The 22,738-nt window shown below is 59.0% G+C and overlaps 1 protein-coding gene across 6 annotated transcripts in view; it reads right to left on the bottom strand.

The window, feature by feature from the left end:
- JARID2 (jumonji and AT-rich interaction domain containing 2) overlaps positions 1–22,738 on the bottom strand; it is a 230,436-nt gene that overhangs the window by 6,981 nt on the left and 200,717 nt on the right. For all 6 annotated transcript variants that reach the window (XM_040249295.1, XM_040249294.1, XM_040249300.1 and 3 more), the window contains 11 exons: positions 18,721–18,956; positions 13,534–14,572; positions 10,122–10,624; positions 7,745–7,837; positions 4,939–5,057; positions 4,771–4,841; positions 4,058–4,172; positions 1,980–2,085; positions 1,069–1,251; positions 543–673; positions 77–260 (listed from right to left, as the gene is read on the bottom strand). In XM_040249295.1, the coding sequence (XP_040105229.1) occupies positions 77–260; positions 543–673; positions 1,069–1,251; positions 1,980–2,085; positions 4,058–4,172; positions 4,771–4,841; positions 4,939–5,057; positions 7,745–7,837; positions 10,122–10,624; positions 13,534–14,572; positions 18,721–18,956 (2,780 nt within the window). The remainder of the gene's footprint in view (positions 1–76; positions 261–542; positions 674–1,068; positions 1,252–1,979; positions 2,086–4,057; positions 4,173–4,770; positions 4,842–4,938; positions 5,058–7,744; positions 7,838–10,121; positions 10,625–13,533; positions 14,573–18,720; positions 18,957–22,738) is intronic.

The raw sequence follows: 22,738 nt of genomic DNA, 5'->3' as shown, positions 1-22,738 counted from the left end.
GCGGGGCGGGGCGGGGCGCGCGGGGCGGGGCGGGGCGGGGCGGGGCGCGCGGGGCGGGGCGCGGGGGGGGGCTCACCATGGACAGGTAGCACAGGTGCTGGCACACCTGGCAGCGCCTCTCGGAGGTCTCCAGCTGCAGCCACTTCCGAGGCTTCTTCTTGCCGTCGGGAACGGCACTGCCGCCGTCGTGGCTGCCGTAGCGGGCGGAGGAGTGGAGGCCAGCCTCGAAGAGCTGCCGCCGCTGCCGCAGCTCCGTGTCCCTGCCAGGGTACTGGGGTCAGCGGGCCCACAGGGGCTGCGGTCCTCAGCTGGGCACCCAAGTCAAAAGGCCAGACCTGCCCCAAGGCCTCTTGGACGGCTGCACTCTGTCTGCTGTGACCGCGGGGCACACGGCCAAGCGTAGAAGAGCCACCACCTGCAGCCTTCAGCCTCCGGCTGAGCCCCAGGAACAGGAGGCCAGCGCTTCCCCACAAAGGACGGGCCGCACCCTCACCATGCCTGGCTGAGCCTAGATGGGCCGGCCTAGAACTGTCTCGTGTTACCTGAGCTCATCCAGAAGGGCTGAGATGGTACTGAGAGTGGAGCCGTTTTCCTTTTTTGCTTCCGCTTGTGCGATCTGGTAGAGTAACTTCTCCATTGAGAATGGCTTAGCTATATGGCGACGCTTCATCTCCTGAAAGAGGCAGTCACATCCCTTTAGGGCAGGTTTTCATTTCTAGGCAGCTATCAAGGGTTTCCTTTACTGGGGAGGCGGTGCTATCTGAATTTTCAAATTCTGAATTCCATTTGGATGAAAAGCAATGCAAAAACCACACGATGATCTTGTCTCCCCCCCGAGGAAGACCACAGACCCCAGGTCCTCCGCCAGCCAAAGGCAGGGTTTGCCTTTCACACCTCTGCAGCGACAGCCCAGGACTGAGCAAAAGAACTCAGCAACTTAGAGGAGGCTAACCAGCCTCGAGCCACTCTCCCTCCCCAGAAGAGCTTCTCAGCCGCCTCAGGCTGTATCTACAAACAAGACCCCCACTGGGGGACGCTGGGCCGCGTGTGGAGTGGCCACCCGCCTACCTTGGCGGTCTCGAAGCCCATGCTCGTCCATTGGGTGGTGGCGAAGTGCACGGTCTCGGAGACGCTGTAGCCGCAGCAGACTTTGGACACGAAGGATCCCGGGAAGCAGACGACGAACTGGCCACTCTGCTGCACCGTCCTGTGCACCTTGATTCCCTCCCTGCACAGCACCTCCGGGGAGATCTGCGGAGACGTGGGGCTGAGCCACCTGCCTCCTGCCCCGCTTTCCGGGAGGACCACCTGCGGCAGCGGCCCAGCACACCGGCCCTCCAGACAGGTGTGGGGGCTTAAGCCTGCTCCCCACACGGAGTATGTTCTGTATTAGAGACTCTCTGTTTCTCTTTTAGAAAATGAGAGAGACGTGACCCCTAAGTGGAGGAAGAGGAAGTTCTAAACTGATACAGGCCCAGGAGCAACGCCTAAGATAAGGGCATGGCAGCGGTGATCGGGGACCCTCACAAGCAGAGCCCTGGATCCCCGCCGCACGGCGGCTGTGGGCTTGGGAGAGAGAAGACTCCGACAAGGGCCGCAGAGGCCAGAGAAGACCTGAGATCAGGCTGTCAGAACACAACAGGACTCAACAGGCTCTGAGAACCGGGCCAGCCGCCTCTGCGCTCAGCCCTCGGCGATCCTGCCCAGCGTGCAGGTGGCCTGGCCCGACCCCAGTCACCATTTACAAAACCACCAGGCTCTGAAGCAGTCAAAGGGCCCCACATCCTGGGCAGTGAGAGGAGCATGCTTTAGTTGGGTTTCCATAAAAGAGGAGTTTTTTACGATGGCTCCCTGGATTGGTTGTTCACGGTCCTCTAGTTCTGCGGAGCAGGTCAGCCGAGGGGTGAGGAAATGAAACCGCCGCACGGGCCCCACCGCCCCGGCCCGTGGCCCCCGCCGCCCCAGCCCGTGGCCCCTACCATGACATTGCTCTCGAGCATCTGCAGGCCGGGGGTGCCGTTGGCTTGCAGCAGAGTGTGCACCACGTCCTCCAGCTTGTGCTCCTCCTCAGCAGGAATGCAATACCTGGGCAGTTTGGAATCAGGGCGGAGGCTGTTGACAAGGCCCTGCCCCAGGGAGCCCGCCCTCCATACTCCCCCAGAGAGAGGGGCCCAGAGCTGCCTGGAGACCAGCCTCAGCTGCAGGAAGGGAGGTGGGCATGTGCCCAGTGGCCCCGGGTCTCTCTGGGCAGCTCTGCCGCTTGTGCCCTGTGACAAGCACGCCCACCTGCATGCGGGTCCGACCTACGCCCGAGCCATGCAGCCTTCAGACCAAAACCAGACTTTTAAAGCCCCTATAAATCAGATCCAGACACATCCACAGCTTCAACAGCCTCTTGTGAGCCTCCAGAGCGGGGACTTATTGCTGGGCTGGCACCTGACCCTTCTCTCCAGCAGACGAAGGACGGGGCGGGACCAGGGCTCAGCGTGGAACCCACACCAAGGGTCTGTGCAAGGCGGAGGGAGCGGCCACAAAGGGTGGGGCTCAGACAACACGGACCCCGCTGACTGGGGCCAAAGTGCCCAGCGGGGCCGGTGGGAGAAGACGCGGCCTGAGCTCAGCCCGAAGAACCAGGACCCTCAGGGTGAGCCGGGGAGCAGGAGGAGAGTGGCCACTCGAGTCCCAGGAGGACCCCGGGGGACACACCTGTTGCCTACAGCACTCGAGACGCTGGTGGCAGCGGTCTGCACAGAGGCAGGCTCCTCCTGGCCTCCTGCTCTGGGACTCCCAGCCCTGCCGTCCACGGGCTAGAGTGGACACCTGACCAACCCCTGCCCTCCCCGCAGCTACGTGCGGAGATTCAGGCTGCCCGTCCCTAGGCCGGGCGGGGAGAGCACCCGTGATGAGCGGTCCACGGGGCGGGGGTCCTCACTACTACTAACCTAGTCAAGGTTCTTTGAGAGGCTTGTCTCAACACCAACATATTCTATTGCTGATTTGACGTAAGTCCAGAGTTTCTAACCTCACTCACACGTTTTAAGAAAAACCACACCGTGAAGTCCTCTGATCCTTTCCGGCAACCTGTCCCTGCAGCACAGAGGTTCCAGAGCCTTACGTCCCCTGCCTCTCACTCAGCAGTCACTCAGCACGCAGGCCGCGGCCTCTTACCCTGTCTCCCTGCAGGGCCGAGGCCACGTGGCCCCACTTTCTGATGAAGGACCAGGGGAACAGGGCGGGGGGCTCACACCCCCCGAGTCCATGTGGCTCTTTGACCCTCCACACTGCCTGAGACCCTGGCCCCACCACGGGAAACCCAGCAGAGGGCCTGCCTGCTCCGACACCGACGGCCCGTTGCCCCGAGGCAGCCCAAAGGCAGGGGGAGCCGTGATGAGACTGTTGCCGACACCGGCTCCTTGGAGTGAGAACTTCGGCTCTAGGACTTTAATAGAGGAGCTAATCACCCCACCAGGACAATGAAGTGAGTAAGTGTGGGATGGATGCGGTGCCGGTAGCCCGTCAGACAATAAGACATCTGATCATCTGCAGTGATTTCCCATCGCCGCCATCAACAAAGGCGCTGAAGAGCCAGCTCGGAGCAGGACCGAAGAGCCTGACAGTGAAGGATCACGCCGGGGAACCAGACCAACTCCTAATCCCCAACGGCAGAACTCCACCTCCGGGAGACCAGTCTCTGTGCAGAGGGTGGGCCGGGAGACGCTGAGAACGCCCGCTCACGTGAGCCCAGGCAGCCGCCACGCCTGGCCCGCTCCCTGCTCTACCGCTCCTGTTTCTGACGCCAGTAGGACACGAACTCCTGGCCGTCAACAACCCCGAGGGGGACACTTCAGAGAGGGACAGCCCCGTGTGAGCCCGCAACTGCAACGGACAAGGGCCAGGAAGAGATGCTTGACCGTGCTCATCACCGGAGCAAACTACAACGTTCTCCACCAGCTCGACTTCCAAGCGCGCTCCTCAGACTCTGACGGGGAACACAGGACGCGCTCGCACGAGCCCGCCCGCCCCGCTGAGTGAGAGGGGGGCGGGCCGGCACACTCACCAAATGCAGTCAGCACCCGTGTGTAAGTAGTCGATGTAGGGGAGGTGGTTTTGGTCTCGAGACCAGCATGAGGTAGAAAAGACCATGCCGATATTCAGCCAGGGAATTGTCACTCCTGGAACAAAGGGGACAGGGAGGCACGGAGAGCCGTGTGGCAGGGCGACGGCGACAGACATCGCATCGCCTCCCCAGCCAGAAAAAAAGAGGAAATGGGATCAGAACCAGGCGAACTCAATGAGAAGGCGCGTGCTCCTTCCTGCTTCTGATATAAGAGCCAAGGTCACAGACACAGTTACAAAACAACAGAGAGGAAACACCTTGACTGGTGACTGGAGGCAGGAGGCACACGCCTACCACGAACGGTGGCCCGCGGGGCCTCGAGGTCAGGGACACAGGAAGGGGGCCGTGTCTGGAGCAGCCCCTCCGCCAGGGGACGGCCCTCAGTGCGCCAACACCCAGGACGGCTGGCTTCGCTCCTACCGGGTGAGGCAGGAGCCCCAGAGGGTCAGAGGTCAGCTCTGAAAGCTCCCAGGTGGAAAGCGGACCACACGAAGCGTCTCCCCAGCTTCCAGATCGGTGACCTGGTTTACCTTTCCACCCTTTTTATCGACTCCAACTACACCCCCACTCCTCGCCCTTCTCGAGCGATCCCCGAGTTCTCTGCACAGCCTGCGCACCGTGGTCCCCAGCCCTCCAACCCGCAGCCAGCTTACCAGGCACAGCACCGAGGTGACGCAGGATGGAGCCTGTGTTATTGGGGAGGACGGTGAGGTTCCATCCGTGTCTGCAGGCGAAAGCACAGGGGCGTCACGAACCGGCACGAACCAGTGCGCACAGACGCCGTCCAGCCCGCAGGACCCGGCAGGAGGGCCCAACGTTACCGTGAGAATGGCTCTGACTTTCCCACCGGGAAGCCGCTGCCGTGGGTGTTGGTGTCCACCTTGCCGCAGTGCACGGCCACGTGGCAGTCCTTCTCCTCCACGAGCCGCCAGTACTCTTGCTGCGGGAGAGGGGGCCATCAGCACCGCGCTGCCCGGGGCCGCAGGCCCCCGCCCCAGCCTGCGACCTAGGGGCCGGGGCCTCCCAGGCGGCCGGGGCTGCAGGCAGTAACTGCACGCCCAGGGCCACGGGGCCAGGTCCCTGACCGACAGACGGATCAACACAAGGGACGGTGTCGGCCGAACACAACTCGGCCTCAGAGAGGGAAATCCTGACACGCAGCCACACACGAATCCTAAGGACGTGACGCTAAGTGGAGAAGCCGGTCTCAGGAGGACAAGTACTGATTTCGTTCCCGTGAGGCACTCAGGACAAAGTCAGACAGAAAAAGAGAATGGAGGGGCTGCGTGGACTCAGTGATTCACAGGAGCTGACTTCCAGTCTCGGAGGAAGGACAATCTGCGAACGGGTGCTGGGGTGGGTCACACGATGACGTTCAAAGGATTTTGGTGCCACTGAACTGCACCTAAAAATGGCTTGAGTGGTACATGTCACGCGTACGTCACCGCAATCAAGGATCACTTCCATGAAAGGGAGGGAGAAAGCGACTCAGGAAGGGGAGACGCCCCCCCACCACTGCAGGTGTGGTCACAGTGCCCCCAGACAGGCGTCTGGGCAGACACGCTACTCAGCCCCAAACAAGGGAAGTGACCACCCTACCCCGAAGGCTGTGACCCCAGCCGAGGAAACAGACGGGGGAAGGGCGCGCACGACCTGACCAACTGCTGGGCAAACGCAGGTCGGGACGGGCTTTGCCGACAGGTGAGAGGGTTCCGTCTTCAGTCATCAGTGCAGAAGCTCAGCAACGCCCTCCCCGCCTTGGCCAACCCCGCTTCCTGGAGCCTCTCCAGGGAGCACCCGGGGTCAGCCTCCACCACGCTGCGTGTGTGGCCGCTACAGCAAGGGGCCAGGCTGGGGGCAGCCAGAGGCCCCACCTCAAGGGCAAACTGGACCATTAAACGCTCCTGGTCCCGAAGGGCCAGAGACGGTCCAGGCCAGCCAGGTCGGCCGCCTGCCGGGATTCACAGCAACGCACGCTGAGCAAAGAAAGACAGCAGGGGCGGAAGGACCATGCGCCACATGGGGGACCCTTCCGCTGGGGAGCACCAGCCAAGCAGAGGCTCCAGCCCCTTTGTAGAACCCAGAAGCCCCTTCCGCGGGGACCACCGGCCAAGCAGGGGCTCCACCTCCTTTGTAGGATCCAAAGCCCCTTCCGCTGGGGGGCACTGGCCAAGCAGAGGCTCCAGCCCCTTTGTAGGATCCAGAAGTTAGCCAGACAGATTAAAGGTTCCAATTTCAGCAAATCTCCCTTTTGTGCTTAAATATTACACAACTGTTAACATTAAAGCAAAACCAAGACACTCAGGGAGGAAGGTCCAAGAGGGAGGGGACATAATGTGTACCTATGGTGATTCATGCTGATGCACCGCAGAAGGCAACGCAACGCTGTAAAGTGAGCATCCGCCAATTAACAAACAAAACAACCCAGGACCCTCAGAATTAACTTCCCAGCAGGAGACAATGGGCAGCAACAATCTTCCACCTTCGGGGACTCCGTCAAGCACCTATGTTGTAAAGCTGTAAGGCCTCTTTCTCTAGCTCAGACGACCACCCCCAGGAGTCATGCTCCTCTCCTCTGGCACTTCTCCCAAAACTAGCGCGAGCCAGCAAAAGCCACGGTGATGAGCACACGTGTCCCGGGTCAGGACCCGCTGGCGCTGTGGGGACGGGACGTGGCTCTGGCAGGGCCAAGGGGCCACCGTGTGGTCGGCACATATGCAGCCCGGAGTGCAAAACTGGGACCAAGAGGGATGATAGCGGCGCCAAAGCCAAACACTGAACCCAGGCCCGAGCACCAGGCCGGGCCTCGTGGGCTCCCAACGGCCACCATCGGAGGCAGGACAGCTCGCGGCATGGACACAGCGGGGGCCGGGCGCCCTAGGGACAGACAGTCCCCGAGCTCCACTCCCAGGACACCTGGTCGCCTCAGGGCCAGGGGCCGATGCCATCAGCGTGGTTATGCTGAGAAAAGGAGGCCTGTGACAGTGGACAGAGAGACGCGGTCTGAAACCCGCTGTCAGCCAAAAGCCAAGGCAGCCCATGCCACCTCCTGCTCGTCCAGCACGCCCTGAACCCGGAGAGGAGTCGGGGCTCACCCCCAGACAGGCCCACCTACATCAGCACCTGGGAGCTCCCAGGGGACAGACCCGGGCTCTGCCCTCCTCCCCAGAGCCCCCTCCACTGACTGGCTGGGGCGCAGCCCTGCTCGCCTGCCCAGCCTCACACACCTCAGCACAGGGTTGGCAGAAGCACAAAAATGGCAGCCTGCCAATCCCATTAAATGAAAACCAGGAGAGAGGAAAAAGCACAACCGTGGTTTCAAGGGACTCCAAACATTCTCTTGCCGAACAGGCACCCGGAGGATGGGGTGAGAAGGGGCGAGAGGTGGCCAGCGCGGCACGGGGCCTGCCTGGGGCGAACAGGACAGTCAGGGAGGACCCGGGAGACACGCTCGCGCCACTACCTCGTTTCTGACCCGGAACAAGTTTGGGTCAACCCGAGCTGAAAGTTCTGGCCACACCCGGGACCCACAGGATGGACTTGGGACCCTCCGCCTGCCTCCGGGGGGCGGAGGCCCGGGGGCTCCACCCCAGCTCCAGGCAGAGAGAGGGCGCCCGGCTCACACACCTCGATTTCAGCTGGTGCGGGCTCCTTGCTGAAGCACATGTTCATGATATTTCTTGCTGTTCGGTAAAAAGTTGTTAAAGAAACAGACCTTCCCTGGAAAGGAAGCAAAAGCAAGAGTCAAGCTGGAGAAACAAAGCGGGGCTACCCCGTCAGGGCCCCGTGCGCGTGTCCCTGTGTCCAGGGGCCATGTCCCTAGCTGCAGGAACACAGAAGCAGGGACCACATTTCCCGAGAAGGACCCTCAGTGTGGACAAAGGAGTTGGCGCCCCCCCGACCACCGAAGCCCCGGCCAGACCCCCCATCACCCGCAGGACGTACTGCCCCAGGTGCCCCAGCGAAGATCAACGTCGCTGGAGCAATGGGGACAGCCTGGAGACGGGAGGAGAAAGGCTGTGGTCGGGGGACAAGCCAATAACATCCAGACAGACACTGGCTGGAACTCGGGACCGGAGACGCTGGGAGAGAGACCTGGGGCAACCCTGGACCCACCCTGAGGGTCCTCCCCTGAGAACCGGGCAGGCGAGCAGCCTGGCCTCGGGGATCTGTAGGGGCCAGAGGGATCCAGTCCTCCTCCCGCCAGGGGAGCCCCCTGCCCTCCACTCCCCTGGGGGGGCCCGCAGGGTCTTCATATTACCTAACCTGCCCACCTCTGCCACCGTGCCCCCGGAACATTCCCAACAACACGCCCACTGGGATGAATGGTGGCATGTCCTACAGGCAAGCCCTCCACTCATCCCTGACCAGGCACGCTCACCCCTTGACTGCGGAGTACTTACTGAGCACCTACAGTGTACCAGGCCTAGTTCAAGGGGCTGTAGATGGACGGTGCTCGAAACACACAGTGTCTCTGCCCTGGAGGCACCTTCAGGCTGCCTGGGGAATGTGGCCTCGCACAGAACGGAGCTGGGACATGGCACCAAGTGTGATGAGCCAAAGGCAGAGGGGCAGGGCCCCTAACAAGGTGATGCTGGAGCAGCCCCACGAACAGAGCTGCCTCTGGAGGTCACAGTCATCTCACAGACCCTGCTCATCATCAGCTCTGTAACTGAGGCTCCTAACCAAGAGAAACGTCTGCGCAAGTCCAAACTTCTCACCTGCCATTCCTCACAAGATATAAGTTGGAACCACTGGAAAGAGCCTGATTTTCTATCAACTAAAGCAGGGTGCCTGTAATTCAACATGATGACACCCAGCACCCAACAGTCAATCGCCAGATGCTGAGTGGGCTCAGAGCCTGGAACCGTGAGCTCCCGGCCGGCCCTCAGTGCACACAGCCTCCACGGCCACCAGCCTGCAGCCACATGTACACAAATCCAACCTTCCCTGGGTCCAGTCACAGGGAAAGCTCCAGGCAAGCAGGCATCTCTCCCCAGAAAGGAGGTGAGACTCCAACTGAGGCGAGGACGCAGAGGGAAGCCAGGAGGGACCTCCAAGCACAGACTCAAGAGGAAAGAAGCCCGAATCAGGGCAGAAGCACAGACACCCATCACGTTTCTGCACTGCGGCCAGGCTCACGTGGGTGGGCATGGCCACCAAAACTTCCGCAGGGGCCCTGCCCTCCTGGAGCCTGCAGAACTGATCAAGGTTGGGGGTCCTGTGCCCCCCTCCTGGCCTGGGGCCCAATCGCCCTGGAGGGCCAGGGAGGGGGGAGCCCAACCTCTGTGGACTGAGCCAGGCTGCCAAGCAGGGAGACACCGAGATGCCCCCTCGCCCCCTGGAGGCTGCCGTCTTGGACTACCTGGATGGGTACACAGTGTGGGCAGAAGCAGGAACCCCACCCCTGCCCTCTCCCCAGGAGATCCGCGTGACAGACAGGCACCAGCAGAGCTGTGCCAAGTGGCGTGGGGTGTGATTGGGAGCAGCAGGGGGCCTGGTTCCTGTGGGTACGAGAAGCCCCAGGCCCAGCCTCCGGAAAGAGGAGTTGTGCCTCCCAGGTTGCATCCCTTGCATGCGGGCACACGTGTACAAAAACACACATTTAACGAAGGCCGATTCCCAGGTGGCACAGTGGTAAAGAACCTGCCTGCCGATGCAGGAAATGTAGAGACCCAGGTTTGATCCCTGGGTCAGGAAGATCCCCTGGAGGAGAGCAAGGCAATCCACTCCAGTATTCCTGCCTGGAGAAGAATCCCATGGACAGAGGAGCCTGGCAGGCTATAGTCCATGGGGCTGCACAAAGTCAGGCACGACTGAAGCAACTCAGCACCACACCAAGGCCAGAGCTGGGTGCCCAGGAGCCCAGTCCAGACGCTCATTCCGCCCCAGACTGCAGATGGCTCTCTACAAGGGACGGGACCAGGGCCGGCTGTCAGGGGTCTCAGGGTCCCACGGCCCACAACGAGCACACGAGGCCACACGGCAGGCCCACAGGCCCTACCTTGTATATACACTTGTGGAAGTCGCTGAGGATGCCCTTGTCCTCCTCGTCCTCCTTCACCACCTCCTTTTCCTGAGCAAAGAGTCGCCGCCGGCCCGTCTTGAGCTGTGCGGGGCCCACCTCCTTCAGCTTGCTGCGGAAGCCGTTCCTGTGGGCCCCGCCGCTGATGAGCCCGTTCTTGGGCTCGAAGCGGGGCAGCGGGTGGAAGCGGTGGTAGTCCTGCTCTGTGTGGCCCTCCAGGGGCCCCTTGCGCCGCTCCAGGCTCTCCTTCTCCATCAGCACCTCCCTCTCCAGGCGCCGGTGCTCCTCAGGCGACAGGGAGTCGTAGGAGAGCAGGTACTGGCAGTAAGCCTCCTGGAGCTTGGCCAGCCGGTCCTGGGCGGTCCTGGGGACGCGCAGCATGTCTGCGAGTTTGTTCCACTTTTTGAGGTCCGTCACTTGCTGCATGCCGCCCATCTCATTAATCAGCCGGAAAAAGCAGGCCAGGTCGAGCTCACAGCCTCCTGGGATGGGAGGGGAGAAAAGACAGCGACAGCAGGTGAAAGGGACTGTGAACGAGACTGCCTTCCGTCACCTGAGAGTCCACAGGCACCAAGTGCCCACCACGTGCCAGGGAGGCCACCAGGCCAGGGGTCAGAGCAGCAAACAGGGCCACCCAGCCTACAGAGACGAGGCTGAGACCATCTTAGCACTAGGAGGGTAAAGAGACCAGGACAGGCTGAGGAGCAACTGACAGAGGCGGGTGGTCTGGGCAGGGAGCCCCGAGGAGGGGGCACTTAGGCAGAGGCCTGAAAAGAAGGAGAGGCGGTCCCTGGGGAGGGAGAACCCAGCATGGCTGGAGCAGGGGCAAGGTGCATGCCCCCTCACGCCCCAGGAGGCGGGGGGACGGCTCAAGGAGCAGGGCTTCCCTGCAGGGCTGACAGAGCCTGGGTTGTGCCCTCGGCCACCTCTGCAGCGCAGCATCGCCTGGAAAGGCTGTGGGATGGGAAACCGCACACACCCAGCACGTGCCATCAGTTCCAATTCCCCTCCCAACCCTCCCCCACCACACACATACACGCATGCACGCACACACACGCACAGTAATCTCCCTTCAGCCCCTGAGGTGTCCAGGCAGCGGGGAAGGCCCCTCTGAGGGCAGGCAGGAGTCTGTCCGCCCCTCAGCTCCTCCCATCGCTGCTCACACCACTGCTCATCTCCGAAGGTGTGTGGGCTGGTTCTCACTGGTCTCTCAATCAGACTGCACAAACCATGAGGCAGGAGACTGCACAAAACTCAGATGTGCGAGTGCTGCCCAGTGACTGTCTCAATGGGAACTGGAAAAGCAACCACCCTTGGACCAATAAAAAGGAAAAATCTTCCAGAATAATCATCCACCAGCTGTTAGGAGATAAACACCCCACAGAATGCTAGGTGAGCAAAGTAAACATTAAGGCTGTTTCTATCTTTAGAAGCGGGGACACCTTGGTATAAAATAAACAAAGGGAAGAGCAGCAGGACTCCTGAGAACAGCATCGGACCACTTCAGCCAGCTGTGTGCCAATGCCCAGCCGGCCAGCACGACCGGGGACGGGCAAGAGGCACCCCGAGCCCATCTGCTGTGCCAGGCGGGACGCTGGCTGGTTGCTTGGTTGAGGCCAGCAGGGACCACATCAAGGAGGAGACCTGCCCCGACCTTGGCTGTCCGGGCCTAAGGCCCAAGGTTCCAAGACGCGCGGCAGGGCCTTGCTCTCGGTCGGGGCACCTCCTGGACCTGCCGAGATGGACGGGGAGGTAGGTCACACCAGAGACTGACCAGAAAGGAGGTCACCACTGTAAGCTAGCAGCATAGACACCCTGACACGTCCCTGCAAAGGCATCATGTTGCCTTCTCCTGTTTTCACCAGCCCGCTCTCAGGACCATAGGACGCTGCGGGACAAAGCGCCACCTTCCCAGAGAAGGGGCAAACAGTCTTTGGACACTGGGGAACTTCCTTCAAAACCAAGTCCCTCACGCTGCGAGGAGGCTGAGCGCAGAGCTGAGACCCAAGGCGGGTGGCAGGCCAGCAAGCTCCTCCCCCACGCGGATGGGGCTTCACACCTGGGCCAATAGCAACTATGTGAACACACCCAGTCACATCGTGGCTTCTGGCACCGTGGGAACAGAGGTTTAGGAAACCCACTCTGACGTCACCCGATGCCCTGACTGCTCAGAAGGCCCGCTGCCCCAAGGCAGCTCCAGGTCTCCCGCGTAGCCCACACCACACTCCTGAGGCGCTGATGCCTCAGCCTGCTCCCAAGCCCACATCACCTCCGATCACATCCGTGACAGCGGGGCACAAGCCAAGCGTTCTCTGAATTTACATGAGTCTCATCTGCTGAGAGTAATAGCAACACCTCCGTGGTGCAAGGAAACCTATCTTACTGCCCACCCCGACACCTAAGTGACCGCAGCGGCCCCTCTGCTCCCTGCCTGCCAAAGGCTGCTCCAACCTGGAGGTGGGCCCCGCGCTGCTCCCGTCCAGGGTCCCGAGCCGGAAGAGAAGTGTGTGAGGTCACCGCTCCACAGAACCGGCTCACCCCGACGGAGGGCCTTAATCCTGGAGGTGCAAGGACCCGCAGAGGAGGAGGGAGACGGGGATTCCAGGAGGGCTGTGCGTGTGCCCAGCCCGGGCCCTCACCATGCCAGCCGGCCTGTTCACAAAAGCAATCACTGAGGCGAGCACGGCTTCAGCGCAGAGCTGTACCTGTGCTCGCGTCCACAGTGTTCCAGGAGCTACAGGCTCCACCGGGACCTGGTTCTCACCAGGAAAACTGAGAGGCAAGGAAGGAAGAGGGGAGAGAGAGAGAAGGCTGAAGTGCCACCCACCCACAGTCCCGCGTGGAGGCCCTAAGTGTGGCTGTGTTTAGAGGCAGTCCTGAAAGCAGTGATTACAGTAAAAGGAGGCCCTCAGGTGGGCCCTGACCCCATGGGACTGATGTCCTTATAACAAGAGAAGGGACGCCAGGAATCTGTGGGGGGGAACAGGTGGGGACATGGGAGAAGGAAGCTGCCCACAGGCAAGGCGAGAGGCCTCAGGAGAAATGAACCCTGCCGGCACCTCGCTCTCAGACTTCCAAGCTCCAGACCGAGAGAACCGACTCCCTGCAGGTCAAGCCCCAACCTGCAGTCCTTGGTTAAGGCAGCCCGGGCAGACCAAGGCGCGGTGCAGCAGTCTTGCCCCTCTCTCTGGACGCCACTATGGACTCAGCCAGGCAGCCAGCAGGTGTGGCCCAGTGTGAGTGAGTGTGTGTGTGTGTGGGGGGCGGGGGGGTGTGGGGTGTGGGGTGGCGCACAGGACTACACTGCCCTGCAGAAAGCGGGGCTCAGACTCCCCCTGGGCCCCGATGCGCCCAGAGGAGCTGGCGTGGAGCCGGCCGCCGCGGGCCTTACCTATGAGCGGGAGCTCGTCCATGGTGATGCCCTGAGATCTGAGGTGCTTCTTGATGCAGGCCAGCCGCTGCACGTTGGGGCCCCAGCGCCGGCCCAGCTTGTGGATGTGCTGGATCTGCGTGACGAAGCGCATCTCGTCGTTGAGCTTGCACTCGGGCCGCCAGTCCGGGGGCGGGACCACCCTGCACATGCCGTACTTCTCCACCTGAGGGCGCACCGACTCGATGTAGACGAGCGGGTCGTGGAACTCCTTGGCCGACGGCCGCAGCACGGGGATCTCGTCCATGGCCGCCCACCCGGCCCTGCCGGCCCCTTTCTCGGCCTTGGCCGCCCCCTCGTGCGGCCGAGGCAGGGGCTCCGATTGCGAGGTAGAACGATTTTCACAGGGGGCGCCGCCATCCGGCTTGCCGTGTGCTTGTCTGCCCGGCGGGCCCTTGCCGGCTGCCGCCCGCTTGGGCCGGTTCCTCTCCAGGCTCCGCTCGGGCGCCTCCTTCTTCCCAGGGCCGCCAAGCGGCGCCTTCTCGGCGGGGCCCAGGGCTGCCTTCCTGCCGGGGCCCTCGGCGGCGCTGCCCGCGGCCCCCTTCATCTTCTTGGGGGGCGACTGCGGCTTGTCGGCCGGGGGCGCCTCCTCCAGCCTCCGCTTGGAGTTCCGGAGCCCCTCCCGCAGCTGCCGCCCCCCCACCTCCTTAGTGCACGGCTTTGGGTTCAACCTGCCGCTGACCTTGAGGCCACCGACGGCGGGCCCAGGGGCCCTGGACGCCCCCCCGAGGGATAGCACCTGTTTGCGGGTTTTTGCATTGCTGCTTTCAGTTTTCCCTGAGACTGAGTGGGTGACAGCGGAACTGGGCTTGTGGTGATGGGGTCTGGTCTCCTTGACCAGTTCTCTCTTGGCTTTGGTGTATGTGACAGTCCCCTTAGTCACCGTTGCAGTGTACTTCACAGTTTTGGACGGTGAAGGTCTGACTTCGCGCATCTTTTTGGCACTGGTTGCACTTGTACCCAGAGATGACATTCGGGTGACTCCGTTGACCTTAGAGACCTGGAGGCGGCAGGAGGAGCAGAGAGCACAGTCAGTGTCTGTGCGCAGGGGACCCCGCACCCAGGCCCAGCTCAACAGCCGCGCCTGCTGGTGAGAGGAGCAGGCACAGGGGTCCCAGCAAAGGCATGCAAACCACACCCTCCACGTTATCTGCCAGTCACCCAACACAGGTCAATAACAGTGACACGATCACAAGGCTGTGCTGATAAGGGGACAGGTGCACGCGCGTGTGCACACACACAAACCCCTGTTCCAAGAAAAGACATGGTTACACACACACACACACACCCGTTCCAAGAAAAGATGGTGGTTCTTTCCCTCTGCTCCAGATATTTCAGCATGATCTGCCCACAGGACTGTAAAATCCACACTAAATAAGTAAAGAGTGAAATTAAAAATGCCACAGGAAGAAAAGAACGAGCACTCTCATGGGGCTCAGATGCCCACGCCCAGAGGGGCGGCTGCCAGCAGTGGGCATCTGTGTCACCTGGCGCCTCACTGGATGCCCCGCACGTCTCTGGCGCCCCAGCCTCTTCTGCCCAGGAGGCGCCCATCTCCCGCCTCTGTAAACGTCCACAGTCAACTGTGGGAACTGGGTAAATGGGCAGCCGCTCTTCACCACTGTCTTACAGCCTGGACACCACAATAATTTTGTGACACACAAAAGTCACCCTCATTTATAAAGAGAGGCCAGGGGGTGACAACGGTAGACACCCGAAAAGCATTAATTTCCAAAGAATGACAACAGGCCCACAGGAGGAGCCGCCGCCGGGCTGGTTTGGGAGCGGGGAATGACACCGCATCGCCCAGCTCTGCAGGAAGTGGGGTGCTGGCCCACCGCTACCCGCCTGGCACCTGCAGCTCAGGTTACCCCAGGGGCACAGACACGCAGCTGTCCCCAGTTCAACCAGAATTCGACTGCCATGCTCCCATCTCCCACTAGAGGGAGCTATTGAGTCGAGTGGCTCTGCCCAGGCTCTGAGAGCAGCAAAGGAGCCCAAGAGAAACACTGCTGGCTGGGGAAGTGCATCTGGACCTCAAAATTCAACTTACAAAGCACGTGAGCCTAAACAAACAGAATCCACTGGATGGGAGGGCAGGCCTGCTGGCGCGGCGGGCCCCTGGGAGTCAGTGAGCAGAGGGATGAGACTGATGCGGCCTGGACTCCACAGCACCTGCCCCCTCCTGAGGCCCCCAACTGAGGCACACCCCAGGGTCAAAGAGCGACCTGGTCTCCCTGTGGGACCTAACGAAGCCTAGACGAAGACCTTAAATGTTTTCCAGCCAAGGCGAGCCTCTCACATCTTTCCTGGGATGCTTTTTATTTTCCAGAATATTGAAGAAGACTCCTCATCCTCTGGTCTGAAAAGCTCAACCTCCTCGCGCCATCAACCGCCGTACGTGTGACCATGCGCATCTCTCCTAGAGGCCCCGCAGCCCAGCAGACCCTCTGCCCTGCCCTCGCGAGCAGGTTCTCTCCTTCCCATGACCGCCCGTCTCAGCGCCCAGACGAGAACAGGGGCGACCTGCTGGGCACAGCCTCACCACCCATGGCAGCCGCATCCTGGCTTCTGGCCCACACCCCTCCGGATGCAACACCCTCCTCACCGCGTCTAGAAACCATTCCCAACCCCTTGCCAGGTGTAAGAACCGTTGTTTCTTCATCCTAAATTCATTACTGTCTTACTGCACACCACGTAAGCACTACGCTGAGGAAATGCTGCTCTGAAATGCTGCTTTGTTGAACACCTACCATACGTCCAAATCATCAGCCGGGAGCAGTTCAGGACTGTTACACACGTCTGTCACCTGGCACCTTTGGGAGAATAGGACCTGGAAGGCTGGCGAGGCCTCACACACCAAGTTCTCGTGCCCCGAGCCCCAGGGGCCAGGGCTCTCAGGAGGGCAGGCACCCCCCCAGCACACACACACCGGGGGCGTCCTTGACAGCAGAGTGAGCTCTCGGGGCACCGGGGCCGGCAGGCAGCGGCACCCCTACGCAGGGGTCCCCCACCCCATCACCTGCATTTCATACAACCCCTGATCTTTTCTTTCAGGCCGACAGAAAAAAAATTAACCATATCTGAGATTACAGATCCGAGTATTCTCCGGGCCTCCGTCTTTTATGCAGTTGAAAAGATGAAAGGTCAGGTTCTAATCACTTGCATCAGGCTGTTACAAAGGAATCTACAATTGGCTTCTAGCGACCTTTTTTCCTCCCCCCAGAGTACTTAACTAATGGGATTTGATGGTATCAAAATTACCCTTTCATGTCCCACAATGTCCCTGGGAGAGGAGCTGGCATCACCAGCTCAAAATCAACAATAGGGCCCAGGCAGGTTGACTATCACAGCCTAAGTCTCGGTGAAGGTCACGCTCAGAGCCCAGCTAGAACTGGGAGTGCTGGGTCATCCCACTTGGGGAATTTGACAGGGGAGGGAGGGCAGGAGACGCCCCTCTTACAAGACCTGGACCCGCAAACCAGCCAGGCTCCTGCAGTCACGCAGATGATGGAGTCTGCCTGCCTTGGTCTCTCACCCACTTCCAGGTGGAGAGCTTGCTGTGGAACAGGGGCTGGGGCCACCCCAAGGCAGGGGGTACCTGCTACTCCCTCAATTCTCACTTCCAACCGCATGACCCCCTCTTGTTCAATGACAAAGGGAAACCCTGAGCTCAGAGGCAGGCACTGGGGGCTGAGGATGAGTCTGGACCAACCGAGATGGGGGGTTACTCAACATAGCCTCATGAGTCTGAAAGTGAGAGAGATATTGAGAGAGATATTCATTCCACCCTGAGATTCCTGCTCCACAGATGGGTCCCTGTCCACTCCGGACCCCTTCAGAATTGTTTTTTCATAAGCAAAGATCTGGAGGGAAGTTCTGCACAAGGACCAGCCCGGACAACGGCTTTGGAAATGGAACAACTCCAAATAGACAGTGTGTCCTGCACTTTACATCTTGAAAACTGGGAACCCAGCTCGGGGAGGCCAATTCCACGCTCAAGTGTTCTATTGAGGAAAACTGAGGTTTGTGTTGCAGGAACTTCAGTGGGCAGTATGCAAAGCCCACCTGCTTACTCTCAGGGTAACGAGTCAAAGCGTGAGGTGGCGATCTCAGGACCGTGGAAACTAAACGAGGATGCTCGCCTCATCTACCCAACTGACAACTGAGTGATGCTTGCCAGCGCACAGTTAAGACTGGTAATACTCGTGTCCACACACAGTCCTTTGTACGTGCCACATGTGAACAGCCCCATGTTTGCAGACAACGGTTCCTGACATTGTCAAGAACGAGAAAGACCACAGGGAAAGAACAATTCAGCAGAAGGAGGAACTCCAACCCTCATACGACAAGAAGTGTCTTTTAGTCACTAACGCACACTGCTTGCCAGGGAGTCTCCGGTCCACCCGTACCACTAAGGGCAACTTGACTGTCTGCGACATGATTCCTGGTGAGGAGAGCTCACCGCCTTCCAGGGGCGGTGACAACAGCAGCAGAGGGGTTAACGAGATGCCGCCAGGTCCAGGCGCCCGTCTCGCCGCGCCTACTGTCTCCCTCCCGGGTCCCCCACCGGATCGGGGGTCTGGATCTCACCCTGAAATCTGCTGGGGGGGGGTGGGGGTGAGGGCAGGGAGGGCAGAGCGTGTGGCCTCGGGGCAACGGGTGGGGAGCGTGTCCTCTGCGGCCACACCCCATCTCATCACCGCCTGCAGGCCACTCAGAAGTCCTGCCACAGCCGCCAACGTGTCCACCAGGGACAGTTCACATGCAGCCGGCTGCAGACCTCTTTCAAGGCAACGTGTGGCTCCCAGCCTCCCCGGTGCGGGGCAGGGGTAATGGGGGACGCTCCCTCGCTGCCCTTCCAGGACACCTGTCAGCACCTTCCGGGGAGCACCCAACTCCAGCAACGCGCCCTCTTCTGTCTTCATCCGAAGAGAGGTGCGGGCACCGGCAGCCCTGTCCAGGCCACGGCTCTCTCACCTCTGAGCATCCCTTCCTGCTTTCCGAGCCCTGGAAACACGCACTGCTTCGGGCTACTCCTCACAGCCCCCTTCAGTGAATTTGGTGAAACGGACTGGTGGCCTCGGGCGGGAGGGCTGGCACCTCTGGGCCAGGCCTTGGTCCCTGGTTGGCAGGGCCGGTCCTCACCTGTTTCCGTAAGTCCTGAGCCGACCGATGCAGAGGCGGGTGGTGGTGGTGAGCGGCAAGCCCCTTGGCCGAGGAGCCCGCGGGGGGTGCGGCAGGGGGGTGGCTCGCGGACGCCTGCTCCCTCCGGGTGTCGGCCCGTGCATCGCTGTGCTTCTCCTTCGCCGGAGTGGCCTCTTTGCTTTTGTGTTTCTGAACAGGCTCCTTCTCCCGGGATGACCTGCTGGAACCATTGAAAACTGCAAAGGAGGGAGGGAGGAAGAACAGAGTCACTGGGGCTGCAGCCTGCTGCTGGGCACCCCACACCCTGCAGACAGGAGGAGAAGGAAGAGGGAGACACACTGCACAAGCGTCTCATCTCACAGGCTCTTAAGACCCAACCTCCAGACAAAACGGCCACAAAGGAGAGGAATAATCCTAAAACACAGAGAAACCCAAAGAAAAGTTATCAATGCAGCTTAGGAATTAGGAGCTTTGGTTGAAACAATTGGAAAATCCATTTTTTAAAAATCACTCTAAAAAAGTAAGCATACGCACAAATATACAGTAGCCCTTAGAGTATCAATGTCACACCCTAAACAAAAAGAGAAGAATTAAAATGAAAAAACCAACTGGTCACATTCCAAGAGCATGACCACCTCATGCGTGAAGACACAAGGGATACAGAGGTTAAACTAAGGCGTGTGAGGCTGCAGGTCTGGCTGGTGGACATGGGTCAGGATGGGCTGCTTCACCTGACCCCTCGGTGCCCACAGAAGAGGGGGAGCAGGGCTCAGGAGCCCTGAGCCAGACTCCTTTCTACTCCAGGAGCCACAATACCTGTGAGTATGAAGTGCTTGCTGTCAGCCCAGGGACTGCACCCAAGCAGTCACTCAGCCTCTGAACCCAATGGGACCAGTCCTGCCCTCGAGCCCATTTCTCAGAGGACACCACTGGAAGGTCCTACTGCACCCCAAGCCCACCTCCCTGACCGCCAGATGGCGCTCAGAGCCAGCTCCTCACGTGCCCACAGCACCCCCATCCCCAGGGAGCTGAGACCCCAGAGAGCATGCTCAGGTCTTTACAAGCAATGCCGTGGCGACACTGCCCTGAGTCTTCTCCTCTGCCTACAGCTGGGACTCCACTCCTGGACAGACTTGTGCTTGGCCTGCCCGGCCCCGTGGGCTCCGGGCAGAACAGCTGGGGAAGCCAGTGGGCCCTCCTAGCTGTCATCTTAAAAACGCTTCCTGGATTACTTCCTGACAGAGCGGCCTGGAAAGGTCCCTGTGCCCACCTGCCCGTCAAGCACCTGCGCGCCAGGCTGCCTCGCTGCATCCCAGCAGAAAGCACTATGGGGCCAGGCAACTGTAAAGAGAAAACCCCTCCTCCGAGCTGAAACTCTTCTGAAGCTTAAAGACATGGACATTCAACCCGCAGGGCCACGAGACGACGACGTCTGTCTCTAAGATGCCCTTCTCAGGGCCCTGAATACTTTCTTCATCGCCCCCATTTGTACAGCATGCCTCGTAGACTGCAGACAGTTTCCTCTTATTTGCTTTTTCCATCTGTTACGTTGTTAAATCAGCTAACCCATTTGTTAAACCTTCCTTGCTTAGACAGTCTTTCCTGTATTTTCAGATGGTAAGATAATCCTCGAAGTTCCCTAATTGTTTTCTGATTTGATTTAGATTTGCTTCTTTGGTGCATGCGTTATTACACTGTACCTGGCATGATTAAAAGATTCATGTCTTCTTTACCCGGACTGGATGTAAACCCTGATCTCCCCCACCCACAGCAACCACACACTCTAACTAGGCTTTCAATCCAGAGGTAAAGCCCATGGGACACACTGAACCACGGAATATGACCCATGCTGTGCAAGGCTCTGTCCAATACTCTCAGAGAAATGGAGAGCTCTGAATGGCTGGCATTTATTCTAAGTGAAAGTAACTACACGTTGTTAGAATCCATCCTTCATACCCAAGCTGGCAGTATCTGCACTTGCTTTCCAGACAAATTAGAAGCAACATCCATAAGAAGTCATACTTCAACGTGATTAAAAAGCAAGCCAAGGAACATGAATCCAGGCAATTCTTGACTGTTCACCAATTTTCTAGGCAGTGAGCACATTCTTTATTGAAAAACAGTACTGAAGTTCCATCTTTCTTTTTAATCTTAAATATTTCATATTTTCCTGAGCTTTGTTATTGCCACAAAGACGAGCAGTCTGCTATTACAGAAGTACCAGTTCTAGAATTGACTTCCCCAGTTATAAAAATTTTGGTTACAAAAATTTATTCTGGGGATTAGTTCCTTTTCACAAGGCTATATGAGCCGTTCAATTCCCAGCCCTACCGTGTGGGCAAACTGTGGATCCTCGGTTTCCATAGAGGCTGGGGACCACATGCTCCTGAATATAGACTGTCTGGGAAGACCTACCTGTTGCTTCTGGGAAACGCCCGTCTCGGGTTAGTACACTCAGATTGGGACAAGACCTCTTCCTGCTTCCCTGACAACACAGAGGAATGGGCTTCAACACAGCCCAAGAGCAAGCCTGAGCAGACCTCCCACAACCTCCAACTGGACCCCAGCTGCCTCCCACTGCCTCCCAACATCTATTTCATGGGCAAACAGAGGTGGTGCCAACGTCCTGTCCAAGCAAGGAGAAAGAGGATGCTGAAACCACAGCCCACATTTTCTACCAGCTTAATGTATGGCTTGACCCTTGAGGGACCCAGAGACCCTTTCATGGGATCTCCTAGGTCAAAAATATTTTCATAATTATACTGAAAGTATTTCCCTTTTTCACTGTGTTGTTATTTCAATGATGGTGATAGTTAATGACAGATCAGCCATCAGGGAAATGCAAATCAAAATGGCCACGAACCACCACTTCACATCCCCTAGGAGGGCCGTGCTCACAAAGGTGGGTAAAGGCAGAGCTGGCGAGGACCAAGAGTGAGCCCTCATTCCCTGCAGGGAGGGATGCAAACTGCTGCAGCCACTCTGGAAAATGGTCTGGAAGTTCCTCAAAACAGAGTTACCATATGACCCAGCAACTCCACTCCCAGATATGAACGTAAGAGGAATGAAAAGTATGTCCACATACAAACGTGCATACAAATGATCAGAGCAGAAATATGAATAATAAACACTGGAGAAGAAATCTGAAGGTTCATCAACTGGTATTTAGCTAAACGAAACAAAGTGCTATCCATCTATAAAAAGGAGCTGGGTACTGACGCATGCTCCAGCATGGGCGGATCTTGGAGACATCACAGGAAGAGAAAGAAAGGCCACCTGTTGCAGGATTCCATTCATATGAGATGACCAGACCAACACATAAGAGGCAGAAAGGAGGGGCTTCCCTCGTGGTCTAGTGGTAAAGAATCAGCTGGCAGCAGACACGGGCTGGATCCCTGCTCAGGACGATCCCATGTGCCTAGGAACAGCTAAGCCTGTGAACCACATCTACTGAGCCTGGGCTCCATCACGAGAAGCCCTCGCGATGGGAAGTCCACACCCTACAACAGAGCACCTGCCCTGAGCGCAGGAGAAAAGCCTGCACAGCCACGAAGACCCAGCACATCCAAGTAAGTGAGCGAGAGGCAGCGAACGCCAGCAGCTGCCGGGCACCACAGCAACGAAGACCCAGCACAGCCAAACAAGTGAGCGAGAGAGGCAGCGAGCGCCAGCAGATGCCGGGTGCTGGGGGCTCAGGGAGGCGGGGGTGGCTCCTAACAGGTACAGATTTCTCAGGGTGAAAGCGATGAAAATGTTCTCGAGCTGACTGTGGTGATGGCCACACAACTCTGTGAATATGCTAAAAACTACGAAATTGTTCACTGTGGTTCAATTTTATGATACGTAAATTACATCTCTATAAAACTTTTAAAAATATAAACAGCAGCACCAAGTGGCAACATTTAACACAAGTCAATGCAGCGGCACCATGAATAAATACTGTATTCTTCATTACAGTTACCAGCAGTTTAAAAGAAAAAGTCAGTTCACTTCAGAAAGTGATAATAGAAATTGTTCA

This window comes from Oryx dammah, unplaced genomic scaffold, assembly GCF_014754425.2.
Source record: "Oryx dammah isolate SB20612 unplaced genomic scaffold, SCBI_Odam_1.1 HiC_scaffold_11, whole genome shotgun sequence".
NCBI classification, from domain to species: domain Eukaryota; kingdom Metazoa; phylum Chordata; class Mammalia; order Artiodactyla; family Bovidae; genus Oryx; species Oryx dammah.
Note: the sequence above shows the minus strand (reverse complement) of the source record. Positions and strands in the feature narration are given on the sequence as shown.